Below are 16,113 nucleotides of genomic sequence, written 5' to 3'. Positions count from 1 at the left end.
GTTCCACAAGACACGGATATTTCTGCAGAAATGTTTGCAGCATCAGTGCTGTAACTTTCAAGACCAAAACCTAGAACTTCTGCAGATTATCTGAATTACATGGCTTTTGGCCAGACAATTTAACATGGCTGAGAAATTTCCTGAAGGCTATTGGAAAAGCAAACCATTTTTATGCACATATAACACATTCTGGAGACTCTTTTCCCCCACATTTTAAGTATTTTTCCCACATTTCTTACCTGAAGAGTTTTGACTTTTCCTAAAACGTTCTCCTGTGACATTGCTTGAATGGCCTGTTCACCCTCTGTTCTCCCATCAGGTATAAAAATACTGTCATGGGAAAAAGCTCGACTGCCCATAGAATAATGGGAGGATCTGGAAAAAAAAAACCCAGTTAAAAAATAAATAAGCACTGCAACGAGTTTATGAGAGTGACCCTTCATATCATAACTGCCCTGCTGTACAGATTTTCCCTCCCTCTTGCCTTCTACGTAAAAGTTTTGAATATTCTCAGAAGAGAGGTATCCAAACATGTTAGTTATTAAAAGTTTAATGGAGGTGCACAATTCCTTCACATAAAGTCTTCCTCCCTGGAAGGATCTAGAGTTAGGTGTTTTTAATAGGCATGCTGAGAAGTCCAATTGATTTTCCTCGTAAATCTCATATCTAAATGTTACTTTTAGGATACAGAGTAGGTGACTATGACACATTGCCAGACTACATATTTAAGAAAGCCCACATTGGTGCTTAGTCCCAATGCTTGGGATCTGCTGTCATCCTTGGTCAACAAAAACAGTAGGTCCCAAACAAAAGGAGCTCTATAACACAAAAAGAGGTAGTACACTGTAGTAGCCAACCTCTAAAGAGTTACCTCATTTAGCTGGTTACTCAGCTCTTCCTATCACCATGACTATGATTACACTCACTATAAAAGGTTATCATCAAACCCCTGAACTGCTAAGAAGCTTATTGCACCAACCTGAGTGGCTTTGATTAGCAACAAAGAGCGAGAAATGCCTGTGTGTTGTTGTTAAACTGAATACTAATGCCAAGAAGGAGGATGCATCATGAATGACCTAGTTATATGGCTCTGATTGAAATCCACAAGTAAAGGGATTAAAAAAAGAATTGTGAAGAAAATGTAGAATTAAAAAAAAAAAAAAGGAAAAAAACCTAGGCTTGTGGGTTGTTACTTTGGAGTTTGGGGCATTCTGGGGGAAAAATGTTTGAGTTTGAAAGTCATGTTTTGTCTCACCTAGAATATTCCATGGTAAGTGAAAAGCCAGTAATCTACAAACATGATAAAAGCCACAGTACAAAACCCCTGGACAACTGAGACATCTTAAATCTCTCCTTTTAATAATCTGTTGACAACTCTATAGAACCTATTTATAGCTTCAAAAAAAAAACAATCTGGAGAAAAAAAAAGGTTTTGTACAGATCTAACCAAAACAACCTTCTACATTTGATAAAATCATTATAAAAAAAAATTTCAGCCACAGCAAGGAAGATGATACTTGGGGAGAGAGGTGTAAGTAAAACAAAAAAAAAATTAAAGCTTGACATATTTAAGAAAATCAGTATATTATCTTTTTCTGCCTTTTAAAATGTACTAATTTTTCATGAAGTGTTCATGATATTTCTACTCCTACTTTGGAAACAAATATGTTTGGAATGTATTTATTACACTTTCATCTCATTTTTTTCCTGGGATATCAACATACTCTTTTTAAGTAAAAACAATAATCTTTTCTTACCAAGGAAGACTTGTTATATAGGGTTATATTATCCTGTTGAAACGGATTAGATAATAGACTATTTGTGACTTTTATAACAGAATTTCTTAGAGGTAACCTGAAAATAACAGGAAAAAAGCCCCCTAAACCCTCTCTCTCTTTCTAGTTTATATATAAAACTTCTGCAATCCACTCACAACATATTCCAATCTTTTGAGTGAACACACAGAGCCATCTAAATCATTTTATCTTCAATATAATCACAAACTAACTGAAAAACTACTTTTTATCCAGAATTAATATTTGAGCAACATGCTTCATTTGAAACAAACCAGCACACAATCAGGCAAAGAGCTGGTCAATATTTCACAGCAGTTTTAGCCATGAAAGAGAAGGAACCTTTAACTGATGCTATATTCTATGTTAGATTTTTATTTTATAAAAACCACTACTTGATTGCCTCTGGCTTCTAAAGGTAATACACCTTCTTTTAGAAACCTTTTATTAGAGAAACCATAAAAGCGTATTTTTAAACCCTCTTCTAAAAAAGTTCCTGTACTGAATCTCTGTGACTCAGCCTGTACACAGAACTGCGGTAAAATTGCATGTCACTGAAATACATCCACCTTCCTTGGCCACCCAGGAATCAGGCCGTGACCTACAATTTGAGAAATGTCCCTTAAACAGAGAGTGGTTTGAAGCTGAGAGAAAGTTGGCGCTTTTTTCATATAACTGTGTTGGACTGTTTGAACTGAAAGCTCTAGCATTGCATTCAACAAGGTGGGAGGGTGGGGGGGAGAAGTCTGTAGTCACAACCAAAATGGAGACAAACGTGCAAAATTTGGAAAACCAGTCCATGGGCACCCCTCCTGCCATTTGCATTGTTCAGTATGTGAACCTGCTGCAGGTGTGGAAGGCAAGGCCAGTGGGAACTGGTGGTTTGTTAATTACCTTTGAGCTGAGAGATCTGCTGAGGATGTATAATCCAGGTCATGCTGTGCTCCAGAGACGATCCTTTCTCAAAGATTTTTCCAGCAGTGCTGTGGCACAGATACTTGTGGCTTTGTCTCACAGCTACTTGCTGTGCATACACCACTATCCTCCCCTTTTACTGTCCAGTGGGTTGGAGTTCTCATACTTAAAATCAGACACCTCATGTATATTTGTGTTGTTTGTTACAACTGATTAGCAGGCAAGGATTGCAATTCAGGCACAAAAGTGGCTTGTTTGCAAGTTGTTTTTGACCTCACTAATGAATTGCTAATATTTAAGTTGGGAGCAGCCAACTGGCAGCTTTGAAACTGAACAGAATTTGCTAGCAGTTCAAACCCCAAATCTGCATTCGACCAGCTGCAGGGATGCTCTGGTAGTAGGAAGTGCCCAATAAAATCTGAGTCCCTGAAATGGAAGAAAAGAGCAACTTCTGAGGTCAGTGCTGGTAGACTGTCTGGGACAGGGCTGTGAGTGAAGATCTTCCCTATCCTGCTACAAAGCTGAGGACACCTTTGGTGATCTAGTCTCTCCTCCTGCCTATGAACTTATTAAATATCATTTAAAGCTTCTTTTGGGGACACCAGGTCACATGAAATAGCTTCGGAGCTCCATGTGACCTGCAATCATAAGTATATCACCAGTGAAAGTCCAACCCTGCCTTTGGCAAGTGCCCACAATGGTACAGTGGCAGGTACCAGTAGCACGTGCAGCATTTCTGGTGTTCTCCCAAACACCAAACTGCTGTCTCTCTCCTTATTACACGGCATCACATATTTCTGTTTCGTAGAGCTTAGGCCAAACGTATCTGAAAGGTTTTGTCCATTTTTGTTTTCTTATTAACTTGCTAACAAAACAAACGTACTCCAAATTGTCAGAAGACATGAAACAGTCACAGGAAAACTTGCAGTGCATTAATTCAAGATTACTCTCAACTGTATCCCTTCAAAATGCTTTGCACATATAGTGAATATTTCAGAATTGGGTGAATGAGCAATTCTGCTAGCCACATGTCCAACAACTGGTAAAAATAGTTTAAGAATTTTGCTTAAATGTCTTTGTAGGCTAAAGAACATAGGAAAAAAAATATTCACACATTGTAGTAACCTAGTTTCTTTTACAGGAGAGTTTAAATACCGTTTAAGGTGATTTCCAGGCTACTTGTACTTTCTGAAAGGTCTCTTATTTTACTCACTTGGAGCCCAAATCCTTTCACATCTTCCCAGCTGTGAATCTGACAGATTATATCACAAAGGTCCTTTTCCCCCCTCTTTTTTCACTTTCCTCATGTTCTACTTTTGGAAAGACTGAATTTCTTTTAAGCCATAATACAGTATGAATAATTGAGCTTCCTTCACTGCTACCAGCATTCCCATCTTTGAAGTTTTTCTCAGAAGTCTTTATACAAAAACATCCTCACAATACACATCTACAGTCTGTGCTCCCTTCAATTAAAAGGCATGTCAACATCAGGAGTGGATTTCAATAGATTCACGATATGACAGAGACCCAGGCTACAGTTATAGCCATGGTTGAAGGTATTACAGCTTCAAACTGCCATATCACTTCCAAGAAATGTGGGAAAACAGTGCCATCAGTTTATGAGCACTTCTGTTGATAATTCTGATGATGACACTTCAGAGGCTGTTTGTACTGAAAATAATTGAATCATCATCTGACTCACTTTCAGAAACCTGACTAAATTACATGAATTATGGATGTGCTATATCAAAATATGAAGCACTTTTAGCAAATCCTTAAAGATGTTCTCTCTGAAGATGTGTTGCAACCCAAGGATCATGTTCCAGTTTCAGTTGCAATACACAAATTTTCAAAAGTAATTTTCTCATACTCAGAGCAAAGTTAAATTGCATTTGCTCTCAGAGTTTTTGTTTCCTCACCTGTGTCCATCTTCAGATACCTGAAACAGATTGGAATACTTGGTTTCACAGCAACACTAAAAACTTACTTTTCACCTTCTTTGGTTAGGATGAAATTCTCAAGAACTACTACATTTTTGAGAATGTATGATGGGGCTCTGTGATACATGCAGGTTTTAGCATGAAAAAAAATATACCAGGATTTGTCTTTGTCTTGAGTGTGCCCCAAGAGCTTAAAAGTATAGCAGAGCCAACCATCCCACAGGATTTTTACAAATAATGACACCAGTAGTGTCAAAGGGATGGGAAATAGAGCAAGATAGAGTATGAAGACCCCACCACATCCTGACCATGGAGATGACAGGACTCCTAGCCCAGATTTAACAGTATTTAGCTGTAAAAGAAGTTGCCTCAAATACACATTGCCCCTAATTAGGTTTCTTCTGCATAAAATTAATATGCTTCTCGGACTCATTGTTCAATTCAGTGTTGCTGATTCATTTTCCTGGAAAGGGAAAACACCTGTTTCATTTCAGACTTCTGGAAGAATCACAGAAAACCACTGGTAAAACAGATTACATAGATATTGGAGTATCACATCTATGTATGAATTTGGCTTGCAAAAACCTCTGTGCAGTAAATCCCTCTTACCATTACTCATTCTTGCTAAGGTATCTGTGTGTGCTAAGAAATTAGAAAATGTGAAACAATTCCCTTACAGCAAAATAGAATCACCTTGATCCTACAGGTGAAGTCTTACTCCTCTTCCATGAAGACCAACAAACTGAGAGAGATTGCTCTTTGGACCCTCCCCCAGCCATCCACTGCAATGCATCATCATCTATTTAGGATGTGATTTTCCATCAGTTCTAGATACATCAAGTCAGGACAGGTGAGGTGTCACCCTTTCTCTCTTTACCCTCCTCTCTGTGTTCACATCACCTCTTTTTTGCCTGATTAGTGGTCATGGTTCACATGAAACAATTCAGAGAGATGTTCTGTAACTCGAATAACTAACTGCAAAACAAACAAAAAAATCTCCAAAACCATCCAAACTCAAAAACCTACACAACTTCCTGGTTTGCCTGAGCAAACCCTGACTCAAGTTTCCATGCTAGCTGTGTGTCTAGAGAGCTGTTGGAAAGAGCCAGACAACTGTAGTCCAGACATCAATCAGCATATACTGCTGTGGGACTGCACCCTTAAGTACATCAGAGCATGCAAAAGAACAATTTTACACAGAATACAAGGTTAAGTTTATCTTGACGCTGGTGGCTATAATGTTTTAGACCCCATTTTTCTCCAGAGCTATTTCTCCTCTCAAAGACATATGTGTGGTCATTAATAAGGGGAAGCTTTTCCAGCAGAGAACACTGAGACCTCAGCTCTTGTATAATCCCATGTTGGTGTGTTCCTGTAGTACAGAAATTTCACACCACCAGTTGCCTCTTTGGTGTGTCATAAATGTTCCTCCCACTCTGTTATTAAAGAGTTAGAAATAGAAACTGGAAAATAAAGGGAAAGAATGAGTTGTTCTGTTCTTTTGTGTTTGTAGAGACTGACTCCAAAAAGCCCCGAGTCTCATGACTTTTAGTGTTCCATTAGAAACTGATTCTGTAATCATTAGAGATCAAAGCCAGCTTTTTAACATAAAGCCATTTTTAACATTAAAAAATTCATAAAGCATGTAAAGCAAGAATGAATTTGCTTTAGCCAGGTATTGACCCTCCATATAATCTCTTCAAAGGAATCTGGGAGTCACTTCCCAGAACAATGCCCCAGGGAAATGACAAGGGCAGTGATAGGTTGCCTTTACTTATTGTTTTGTTTTAATAAAGAAATCTGATTCAACGCTTTGCATCTCCCATGAATGTCCCCAGGGCAGATAGAGATGAAAAACATAAATTTCATTTTCTACTCATTCCAGAGATGCATTAATACGTAAAAGATGAAAACTGACTGTAATTCTGATATATATTTTTAGTGTCCTCTCTTTCACCTCTCATACTGGAATGTGAGTTTTGGTTCTAACTCACACCTGGATGGGGAATACTGTGTATGCTGTAACATAACTCTGATTCTGAGCTCAATCTAAAGATGTATTTGTATCACCTTCAGGAACTGTTGAATTTCAGGACACTCCCCCTGTTATGACCCACTCGAGTCCCATTGATGCCAATGACTAGTTGTGCAGCCCCGCTGTCAGTAGTCCTGCTCATTTCAAAGGTATCACACAACATTATCTTATATAAAGCTCCAGTCTGGTGTCATCAGAGGATCTGTAACCTATGAACTTACCATAGTTTCATTTTTTCTTACAAGCAGGGATCAAGCTTAGCTATAAGTAGCTGATGCATCATGCTAATAGTCTAACTAAAATTATGATAATCAAGGGCACAAAAATCAACCACGGGAAGTATCAAGTCCCAGAGAGCACTGATGAGCTTTAATGTCCCTGACCAGCCTCATCTGGGAGCTCCACCCACCCACATGGATGCAGGAGCTCTCTTTAAGATCACAGCTGAGGTTTTGGTCCCTGCCTGAACTATGCTGGAGGAGTGCCAGCGTCCAGTTCAAAAACAACTGTCCCTGGCCAAAAAGATCCTTGATCCAGACCTCAATTTGCAGACTGTTTTCCTGGCTTGCCCTTAGCTCTGCCTTCTCAGCTATGGACCTGCAGCATGATCACAGATCCCACCCTGCTGTGGGATTTCCTTGGTGCCCTGCTTGCCTTCCCTGAGGGAGCAAGAAGGCAATGAAGTAGGACTACACAGTTCTTGACACGTGAGTTTTACATAATTATTCACTAAATTGTCTAATCTCAGAAAGTCTCAGCATGTATAGCAAAGAAAGGCATCACTCTGGTTTCCAGTAATTCTACAAGTGAACCCTGATGCAGCTTGAGGATGTGGACATTCACCAGTTAGCATAGAAATATGCAGATTGGTAGAAGGAACAGGGCTCTAAGTGGTCCAGCTTTCACACTTGACCTGGCAATCCATCACATGTGACACTATTCTGTCAAATAGCAGCATATGTTTATGCAAAATCTGCTCTAAAGTATGGTAAAACATCAGAAAAAGAAGTGAAAAGTCTAAGTTAGCCTTGGCAGAAATAAGTGTTATATAGTGACTGCATTTAGCTGATAAGGAAGGAAAGGAAGACGAAATAAGACAGTATATTACATTAAAGGTGACAACTCTGTATGGTACAGGAGCCTAGACCTCATCCTTATCAGCTGCTGAAAATGACAGTTGCCATGCAGAATCTGTAAGGAAATCAAGTATATGATGATTAGGAGGGGGAGTGCAATGAAAAAATCCAAAACGGAGGCAAGGGAGAGGACAAGTGGACAGTAAGACATCCTAACCTTCCAGAGAGACTAAAGCAAGACAGCTTATGTGATGGAAGAAGTGAAGACCAGAGTAAAAAAGGTTCTGGTATTACTGATGTGAAAATTAAACTAATAATTGAGGCTGAGGACAAAAGACAAGTTAAAAAGGAGAAACAGAGTGCAACCTAATATAAAATGTTGAGGACTTGCAGAGACACGGCCTACTGAAGGGCTCTCAGGATCATATACAAATTGCAGTACACATAATGAGGCATTTTTGCACTCAAGCAGCAGCTGAAAAAAAAAAAAGGCAAGCTGATGGCACTTTGTGCAAATTTCTACTAAGTGATAAAATTGCAACAAGTAGTAAAAAGTCCTAGCTCACGTATCTGAGAAGAAAGCTTCTGGAGCTCAAAGACTTAAGCAAGCTGGGAACAGAAGGGAGGAAAGTGAGAGTTGAGGTGTCAAGAAAAGCTAAGGTCAAAAAAAATACTGAGTATGATATTAGTCTGATGTTCTGCCAAGGCAGCTGGAACCACTTCAGGAAGACTTTCTCCACTCCTCTGCTCTGACCACACACGCCACTGAGTACACATCAGAAATGGTCATTCATAAGGTGGTTGTGGCTCCTATTTCTGTGCTATTCAGCTGCAATATAAATTACAAAACAGGAGAAACAACTCTAATGTCACAAAAATTCATAATGAAACTTATAAAAAATCCATGTGAATGGAAAACTGCAGAGGGTAAAGCTGTTCTTTGCCACAACCTTTTCTGTCCTGGAACATCTTTGCTTCCCACAACACACCTCATAACCCAGAAATAAGAAATTTGTTCCACATGGATCCTTGTCAGCTGACGTAAGAGAAGAAAATCCAAGCTTGCTTTGTTTATAAAAGCCTTACAGTGCCCACATGTTACTTTTCTCTGCTTGAGCTTGAAGAGATACTTGCTGACATCTGAGTTCTGATAAGATGAAGTCTCCAGAAGAAGGTGGACACTAAGCAGTACTGCAACATAGCACTCTCACTGGAGTCAAGAAGGCACTCAAAATGAGCCACTTCCAAAGAAATCAGTAAAGTGACAAAAGCCAATTGCAGAAATAAGGCTAATAAGCAGAAAAAAATGCCCAGTGTATGAAAACTGGATGTGACAGAGAGAAGGTTTCTTGGGAGCTCCTTGAAACTCCAGCTGGGTAGACAGATCACTTTTTTACTGTTGATCTAGGTTGTTTCATATGGAACTGTACAATGCTGCAAGTAAAGGGGTCTCGTTTCATGGAGAGGCACTGTCAAGAAACTGAAGTTCACGCAGAGACTTTTCGCTGGAAGAGGATCAGTGCTGTCACACTTGACTCCTCAAGACCTGACAGGTCTAATTCCAGGTCCTTCAAAATACTGCATTCAGTCTAAGGAAAGGCACTCTACTGTACCCCCAATAAGAGAAATTTAATTTCCCACTGCCTCTGCATATCAAGCTAGAACGCCAAACTTTTGTAGGGCACTGCACAGGTGCACTTTCAGGTATGTCCTCACAGTGCTTGCTTAATGTCAACTGTGACAAATTAGACAAATATAAAATCTTTTAAAGTGCCAAATCATAGTCTCAGAACAGAAGCTTCTGGAGACTTTAGTGAAGGTCCACAAACACAGCTTAGCTTCCTTGTAATAAGCACTTCTATCTCCCAGCCCTTATGGTTAGGACATGAAGTTAATGAATACAGTTTTAACTTTGTAAACTCAATAAGGGCAGTATAAAAGTGGGAAAAGGAATTCCAGTCTCTCACAAGGCAGAGCAATACAAACTGCAGTAGGATACCTCCCACCTGGGTGTTGCAAAACAACATGGATGAATAAATAGGCTGAAGTGTGCATACATCAGGATACCAAGCAAGTTATTTGCATCTGATGAATCCAAGATGCATCTGTAAGAACGGACGGACAGGCAGATCTCTCAGGCTGCTTCCAACTCAGCTAGTCAATCTACACCATATGCAGATTACCTAAATGGCTCCAGGGATGTCTGTGCAGCCAGTTGGTGCAGTCTCCATTAGAGATTTCAGCGCTAGCTGTGAGCAGGCTTGTAAGCCAATACAGCACTCAGTGAAATACTAGCTTAGGTCTTGGAAGCAATACAGATGTCTTCTTTAGCCTATATTCATTCATTTGCTTGTCTCTACCTTCTGGAGGCAGCTTCCTCCCTTAATATCTGTTCAAAACAACGATCTCCTCTCCCCAGAACAAAACAAGAAGTCCACAAGACACATCTGCAGATAACAAATTCATGTACTTTGCAGGCTGAAAAAGAAATATAGCTCTCTTAAGGGAATGGGAGTATCCCTGAACTTTTATTGCAAAATTGGAACATTTATTAAGTTTTCGTAAATGTGTGGTTGTTGTACATTCTTAAAGAGTTTGAAGCAAATGGTTTTACAATACTATTCAGTTTTTTCCTTATATAAATATACTAATTGATATTTATATTTGCTCTGGTCTATTTCTATAGGAATAGTGGAAGGTATGGCAATGCATCTACTGTTAGACAACTTTTAAATAACTATGTATATTATTTCACTCAGCCTCTCTTTGCATTCAATTCACAAACATTTGAAATTACAGTAAAGGCCAAAAAAATATAATGGATGGAAGCCATGCTGAAAACAATGGGGTGGCCGAACTAAGCTCCCCAAAGCAATCTAACGCACCGCACTGAATATCTATGCTTGTTGTAAGATGAGCAGCGTGACAAACACTACCTGCAAACTAAAAATTATCATCAAATCCCACCCACATTGCACCATAAAGCCTGAGAGGAAAAACAGAGGTTTGACTTGGTATTTCTAGCAGGCTAAAACAGAACCTCTCAGGAGTCATAGGTGCAGAAAGACGTGTTCCACTTGAGATGAGGTGCGGGACCCTTCACCCTTGCTAATCCCCTGTGATTTAAATCGTGCAGTCTGACTTATTATACCAGAAGCTTACATTTAATGCCTTTACTAATTAGAAAAATTAATATGTTTAAAAATGTAAGCATTTAACAGTCTCACCAGGGTCGGCCACACCTTCCCGTCACTGCTGGGGAATGGGACAGGTTCCCATATCGCTGTTTGTTTCTGGGCGCAGCACCACATTTTCGGTTATACTGAATGGGAAATCCCTGATAGCCAGATGACGCCCTTTAGTTTGCTCCTGAGGGAAAAGGCACTGAAACCTCCTACAGACTTTTGGCATCATGCACTCAGATAATGCAATGCAACAGCAGTCAGCCACACCTCCAGCTGCACTGTGGCTATGCTCAGTATTGATTTTCTGAAAAGCTGGGTTGGGCAAAAGAGGTGTATGAGATTGCACTGCAGAAACCAAAAGGAAACCTAGAACTTAAGGAATTTCACAGAATGGCACAAAAAACTCAAAAGCTTAAAAAAACCCTAAATAAATAATTTTTAAATCACATTTTCGCAGCTATTATTTTGCACCACTGGAAAAACTGTGCAGGGTGATGTTTCTGCTACAAACTTTGGCATGGTTTTTTGTCCTCTCAGCTGTTTTGTTACATTCAGATATTCACACTCCCCAGTGCAAATAGTTTCTTTTTTTCCAAAGCAGCAGGCTTTGACCACGAGTCAGCTAACCTCTCTGAGACTAGCAGCTGGAAACTGAAATAAGTATTACTGACGCCATTAGTTTGTGCATCTGGCCTTGGGGTTTTGTTGCTGTTTTTTGTTTGTTTTGGTTTGGGTTGGTTTGTTTGTTTGGTTTTGGTTTTTTGGTTTTTGGTTTGGCTTTTTTTTTTTCCCTGTTCCCAGTTAGAGACTGCTAACTAGTTAGCTCTGTGCAGTTTCTTTCTCCCACTATTCATACAGAAAATTCTCACACTGTCCTTTTGTAATCCTCTATTGACACTTGAATATGATCTGATTTCCAGGTGCTTCTCTCTGCTCCCTTCCTTCTGCTCTACATTCAGATCAGAATAAAAGCAGCCTATTTGTTGACCCCAATTACAATGCAAAAACTCTATGGGATGGACTGAAAAAGGATGTGTCTGTTCTGACCCAGAGATACCACCTTGCAGGGAAATGTGTGCAATAAAGTATACCAGTTCAAGTTTCTCTTTTCACAGTTTTTAAAAACATGCATGCCATTAATACATGTGCTCAAGGTTCTCCATGGATTCTGTTAAATCACAGAGCTGGATTCAAATTCATTTCTGCTTCACCCTGGGAATTCTTTTTTGCAAACCAGTACATGAACCCACTTTGGAGTCTAAAGCAGCAGGTGCCATGTTCAGAGGAGGGAGAGAGATGCATGCACTTCGTAAAAGACCAAGTAAAATTTGCTGCCATTTAGCAGAGGGAGAATTTAAATTTAATTCCATTAAAAGCAGGGAGAACAAGCGGTGTGTGTGCACAGGCTGGCAGCAGATGCATGTGTGCTTACCTCAGCCCACTGTTTGGCTCTTCATCGGAGGAGAAGGTGCCGTTGCAGATATTGCTGAAGGAGTGGCTGGGCTTCAGCTTGGGTTCCTCACAGTCTGAGGCAGGCTCTCTTTTCTTCCTCTTGCTGAAGAGCTTCTTGAAAGGCTGGAATTTGCCTGCCTTTTTCTTGTCTGCAGATGACAAGACAGAGCAGCGCGGGGCTGAGGGACGCGGCTGGCAAGCACACGCCGCGGCAGCAGGTTCAAAGGAGGAATGAGGTCAAAGAGCAAGTCACCAGCCCGGAGCAGCCCAGCACTTGAGATGTAAATGCCGGGCTGCAACTTGCTGTTGATGCGTCATACTGACAAAGCAAAGGAAAGTGCACTAAAACATCTGTTCTTGGGTTTAAGGATCTGTTTAGAGGTGTCAGCGCAGCCGACCACTTCGATGAACAGAAGGGATAATTTTGCATAGCCAGAAGGTAATACTGCAGCTCATTTTTAGGCTTTACACCATAGTTTTGACCATTTTACCAAAAGAGAAGCATTGTTTTGGTTACCCCACTTTGGAAGGTGCTGGATCCTCTGCCTTGAATTAGAAGCAATTGAAATGTGTCTTCATAACCAGACAAGTCAATTTATAAATGAACAAACAAAACAGGATAAAGTTCTGTTGGTTTGCTTCTGGGTTACTTCAATAAACATCGAGCTTTATATCAGGAAAGTCAATACATTTCTCTGACTTTTTTCCCCCCAGGTGACTGAGGACAAAATTTGACCAAGCATTTCTTCCTTGAGACACTGAAATTTTCAAAGCTACACCAAAAAAGCATAGCAAAACACAAAACAGACATGAAGACAGAAACAAGAAATAAAAAACTTAACCAGGAAAAAAAAAGTAACTTTTTTTTCCACCAAAGACTGGAGAAAATAAAGGTAGCTTTCAGCTACTATCCCCACATCTATTCAGAAGAAGTACCATGATTTTCTTGTTAGCCACTGTCAAGAAAAGATTAATTTCTCAGGGCTGGGATGCATCAAAGAATATCTGAAACATAATAACATTTAAAAAGAGTTTTATTTCTTTTCTGCTTCACTTTAATTTTGCATTGAATCTACTTGGAACAACCTAGTTTGGTTTTTTTTAAAGAAAACCCAACTCTTAGCCCCCTATCATAATCTAATTTGAGAAGCATCATTTTGTACTGGTGACAAATATTTTCATAAGATCTTTAAATTCCTGTATGTGCTTTTCTCACAATCTGTGTGCATATGCACTACCTCAGCATGCTCCACTCTTCCTATGGGCTGTAGCTCAACAGAAAGCAGCGGTTTGGTTGGAAAGTATATGGAGGCCCCTGTAGGAACATTTGACCAGGAAACTTGGACAATCTTATGTAATGCAATAGCACTCTGCAATTCCACATTAGGTTTTACACTCCACTCTGCTATACCTGAGCATGGCAAAGCCAAATCTGGGTAACACCCCTTTGTAGTTGCTGGAGGCATAGCTGCAGAGTATTCAGAGAGAGAAAATGTGCCCAAGCACATTGTGATCTGCCTGCTTCCTGTGGTAAGTGGTTTCCAAACCAGCATGGTACCAGAGAGCCCGAGTTGAACTCAGGGTGGGATCAAACTTATACAAAGTGAATCTATCTGTACCTGATTACAGATAAGGTAGGACACGTACACTGAAATTATGAAGTCAAAGATGCAAGACATAGTAATTCTGCATTTCCTTTAAAGATCCCTAAAAAGTTCATACAGATATAATTCCTCACCCTGGGCAGTCAAGACACACAGAATTTGTGCAACTTAGTTAAGACAACAACGCATCCCAGTAGCAGCATAAAGATAAAAAGCTGAATTATGAACCTCAGATTCAGGCCCAGCATTAGAATTTTTTGATGCAGAATCACTGACCCACAATGAGCAGATGAGAAAAACAACAAGCACTGAAGCAGCAGTTTTACCAGGGTAGAAGAAAAAGGGGTACTCAACCTCTCCCCAGCTCTGCTTTCCATAAGCTGACCAACTCACATCTCCAGCCAGACCAACTTTTTGCTGCTGAATTCTGACTTTGGAGAAATATATTCTTACATGGAACCTCTAACAGACAGGCAGGCAGTCATGCAGAGAAATAGAGAAATTACTGCTCTTGGCCAGAGCTCATCCAACCCTTCACACGCCTCAGAAACTGACTGGAAAACCCCATAAATCAAATGGTAGAGCATACAGAAGAGAAAGCATCAGTACTGGACACAACACTGGGTGAAAGACCTATTTGTCCACAGTTCCCACCTTGCCTGTTTCCTCCACCTTCTTTGAAAGGGAAGACTGTGCCATGCCCTTTCTGCTGGTTAATACAATTTACTGCATAAATCAATTCAACTACAGCATTTTTAAAAAAAGGTTCTTACCATGTCATTCATCCCCATTAGCCTTGTCCCGTCCTCTTCTGGAGGTCTTCAGATATAACTGAATTTCCTCATTGACTCTAAATCTACTGTACTGATTCACCAACTATGAATCTAGGTGTTGAACAAATATAACAGGTCAACACAGCTTTCATTTCGTGAAAATGGGTGAAAGCCAACACTCCTATCTCCAGCCAAGATCTGCTTTTCTCTATATGATTTAACATGTCCCTTAGCTGTTTCTGCTGCATACCCCATCATCACAGTTGTCACATTACTAAGCGTGAATTCTTTAAATTAGGCTTTGTGATTCATTCCAAAACCAATAAACACCCTTCCTGCAGAGGCTGCACACACTGTTCCCCATCCTGCCAGCAGCCTGCCCTTCCACGTATCTAAGGAAGGAATGCCTGACCACTAAGACAAAGTCTGTTTACGTAAATTTTTCACAAGATTTTATGGAGGAATTTACCCCTATAGGGTAAAATGCTTCAGTAAACCAGTAAACCAGTAAAACAAGTACAAGGAATCCAAACATCAGTAATGCAACAGACAATGCCCTGCACAAAAGCCTTTTGCATCTCTAATGCTCAAACACAACTCCTCCCTTCCATCCATCCCTAGTGCTGAGAAGAAAAAATGGGATAGGAAACGCTGAAGTTAGGACACCCAACGCTGTCAACTTGCAGCAAGAACAGTTGCTGGAAGTGCCAGGAAATAAGTCTGCTTACATGGGCCATTTGCTTTTCTCCTTAATCACTTGAATGGGAATCCTGTACATCCAGCCCCAGGAGACCAAGGGAAATTAGTAATTAAATGTTTTTTCCTGTCTGTTTGACAAGTCTATCTTGTTCGAATCACTGTAAACAGTTAACAGTAAATCAGTTTTGAATCACAGAAGAACATAAGGTGTGAAGGCGACAGATAAACAAGTTTGGATACACTAGCTAGAATAACGCAGCACAGATGGTACACGCTCCCGTCTCAGCTATCAGAAGACTAGCAGAACAGATTAGAATAATCTTTAACCTGTCATATAATTTGTCAGATGCATGAAGACACACAGTGCCTAACATAGAGCCAGCAGAGAGCATCAGTATCATGAAGGCAGCACATGGTCCTTCCACTCCCAGTGACAGAAGGGAGCAGCTTCTCTCATGCTCTCTCTTTCATGCTCTCCAAGAAAGATGAAGGCGGGTGCAATGGGCTTTACTGCCAGTAAATCAGTCACAGCCTTTGGACTCCAGCTGGCAAAGTCTTATCAGTGTGCCAGCTGAAAATTCCCCATAAGACATCTTGTTATTAAACTGCTCGAATGTCACCCAAATCCATTGGGATTCCTA

General features: G+C 40.1%; 1 protein-coding gene across 8 annotated transcripts in view; it reads right to left on the bottom strand.

Moving 5' to 3' along the window:
• Positions 1-16,113, bottom strand: part of CRACD (capping protein inhibiting regulator of actin dynamics) — a 128,248-nt gene that overhangs the window by 26,876 nt on the left and 85,259 nt on the right. For 7 of the 8 annotated variants that reach the window (XM_032687022.1, XM_032687015.1, XM_032687017.1 and 4 more), the window contains 2 exons: positions 12,377-12,545; positions 240-375 (listed from right to left, as the gene is read on the bottom strand). In XM_032687022.1, the coding sequence (XP_032542913.1) occupies positions 240-359 (120 nt within the window). In that variant the 5' untranslated portion in view covers positions 360-375; positions 12,377-12,545. The remainder of the gene's footprint in view (positions 1-239; positions 376-12,376; positions 12,546-16,113) is intronic. The other variant, XM_032687023.1, reaches the window with a different exon arrangement.

The sequence above is a fragment of the Chiroxiphia lanceolata genome, chromosome 4, assembly GCF_009829145.1.
Source record: "Chiroxiphia lanceolata isolate bChiLan1 chromosome 4, bChiLan1.pri, whole genome shotgun sequence".
NCBI lineage: Eukaryota > Metazoa > Chordata > Aves > Passeriformes > Pipridae > Chiroxiphia > Chiroxiphia lanceolata.
This window is presented reverse-complemented; position numbering and strand designations above follow the sequence as displayed.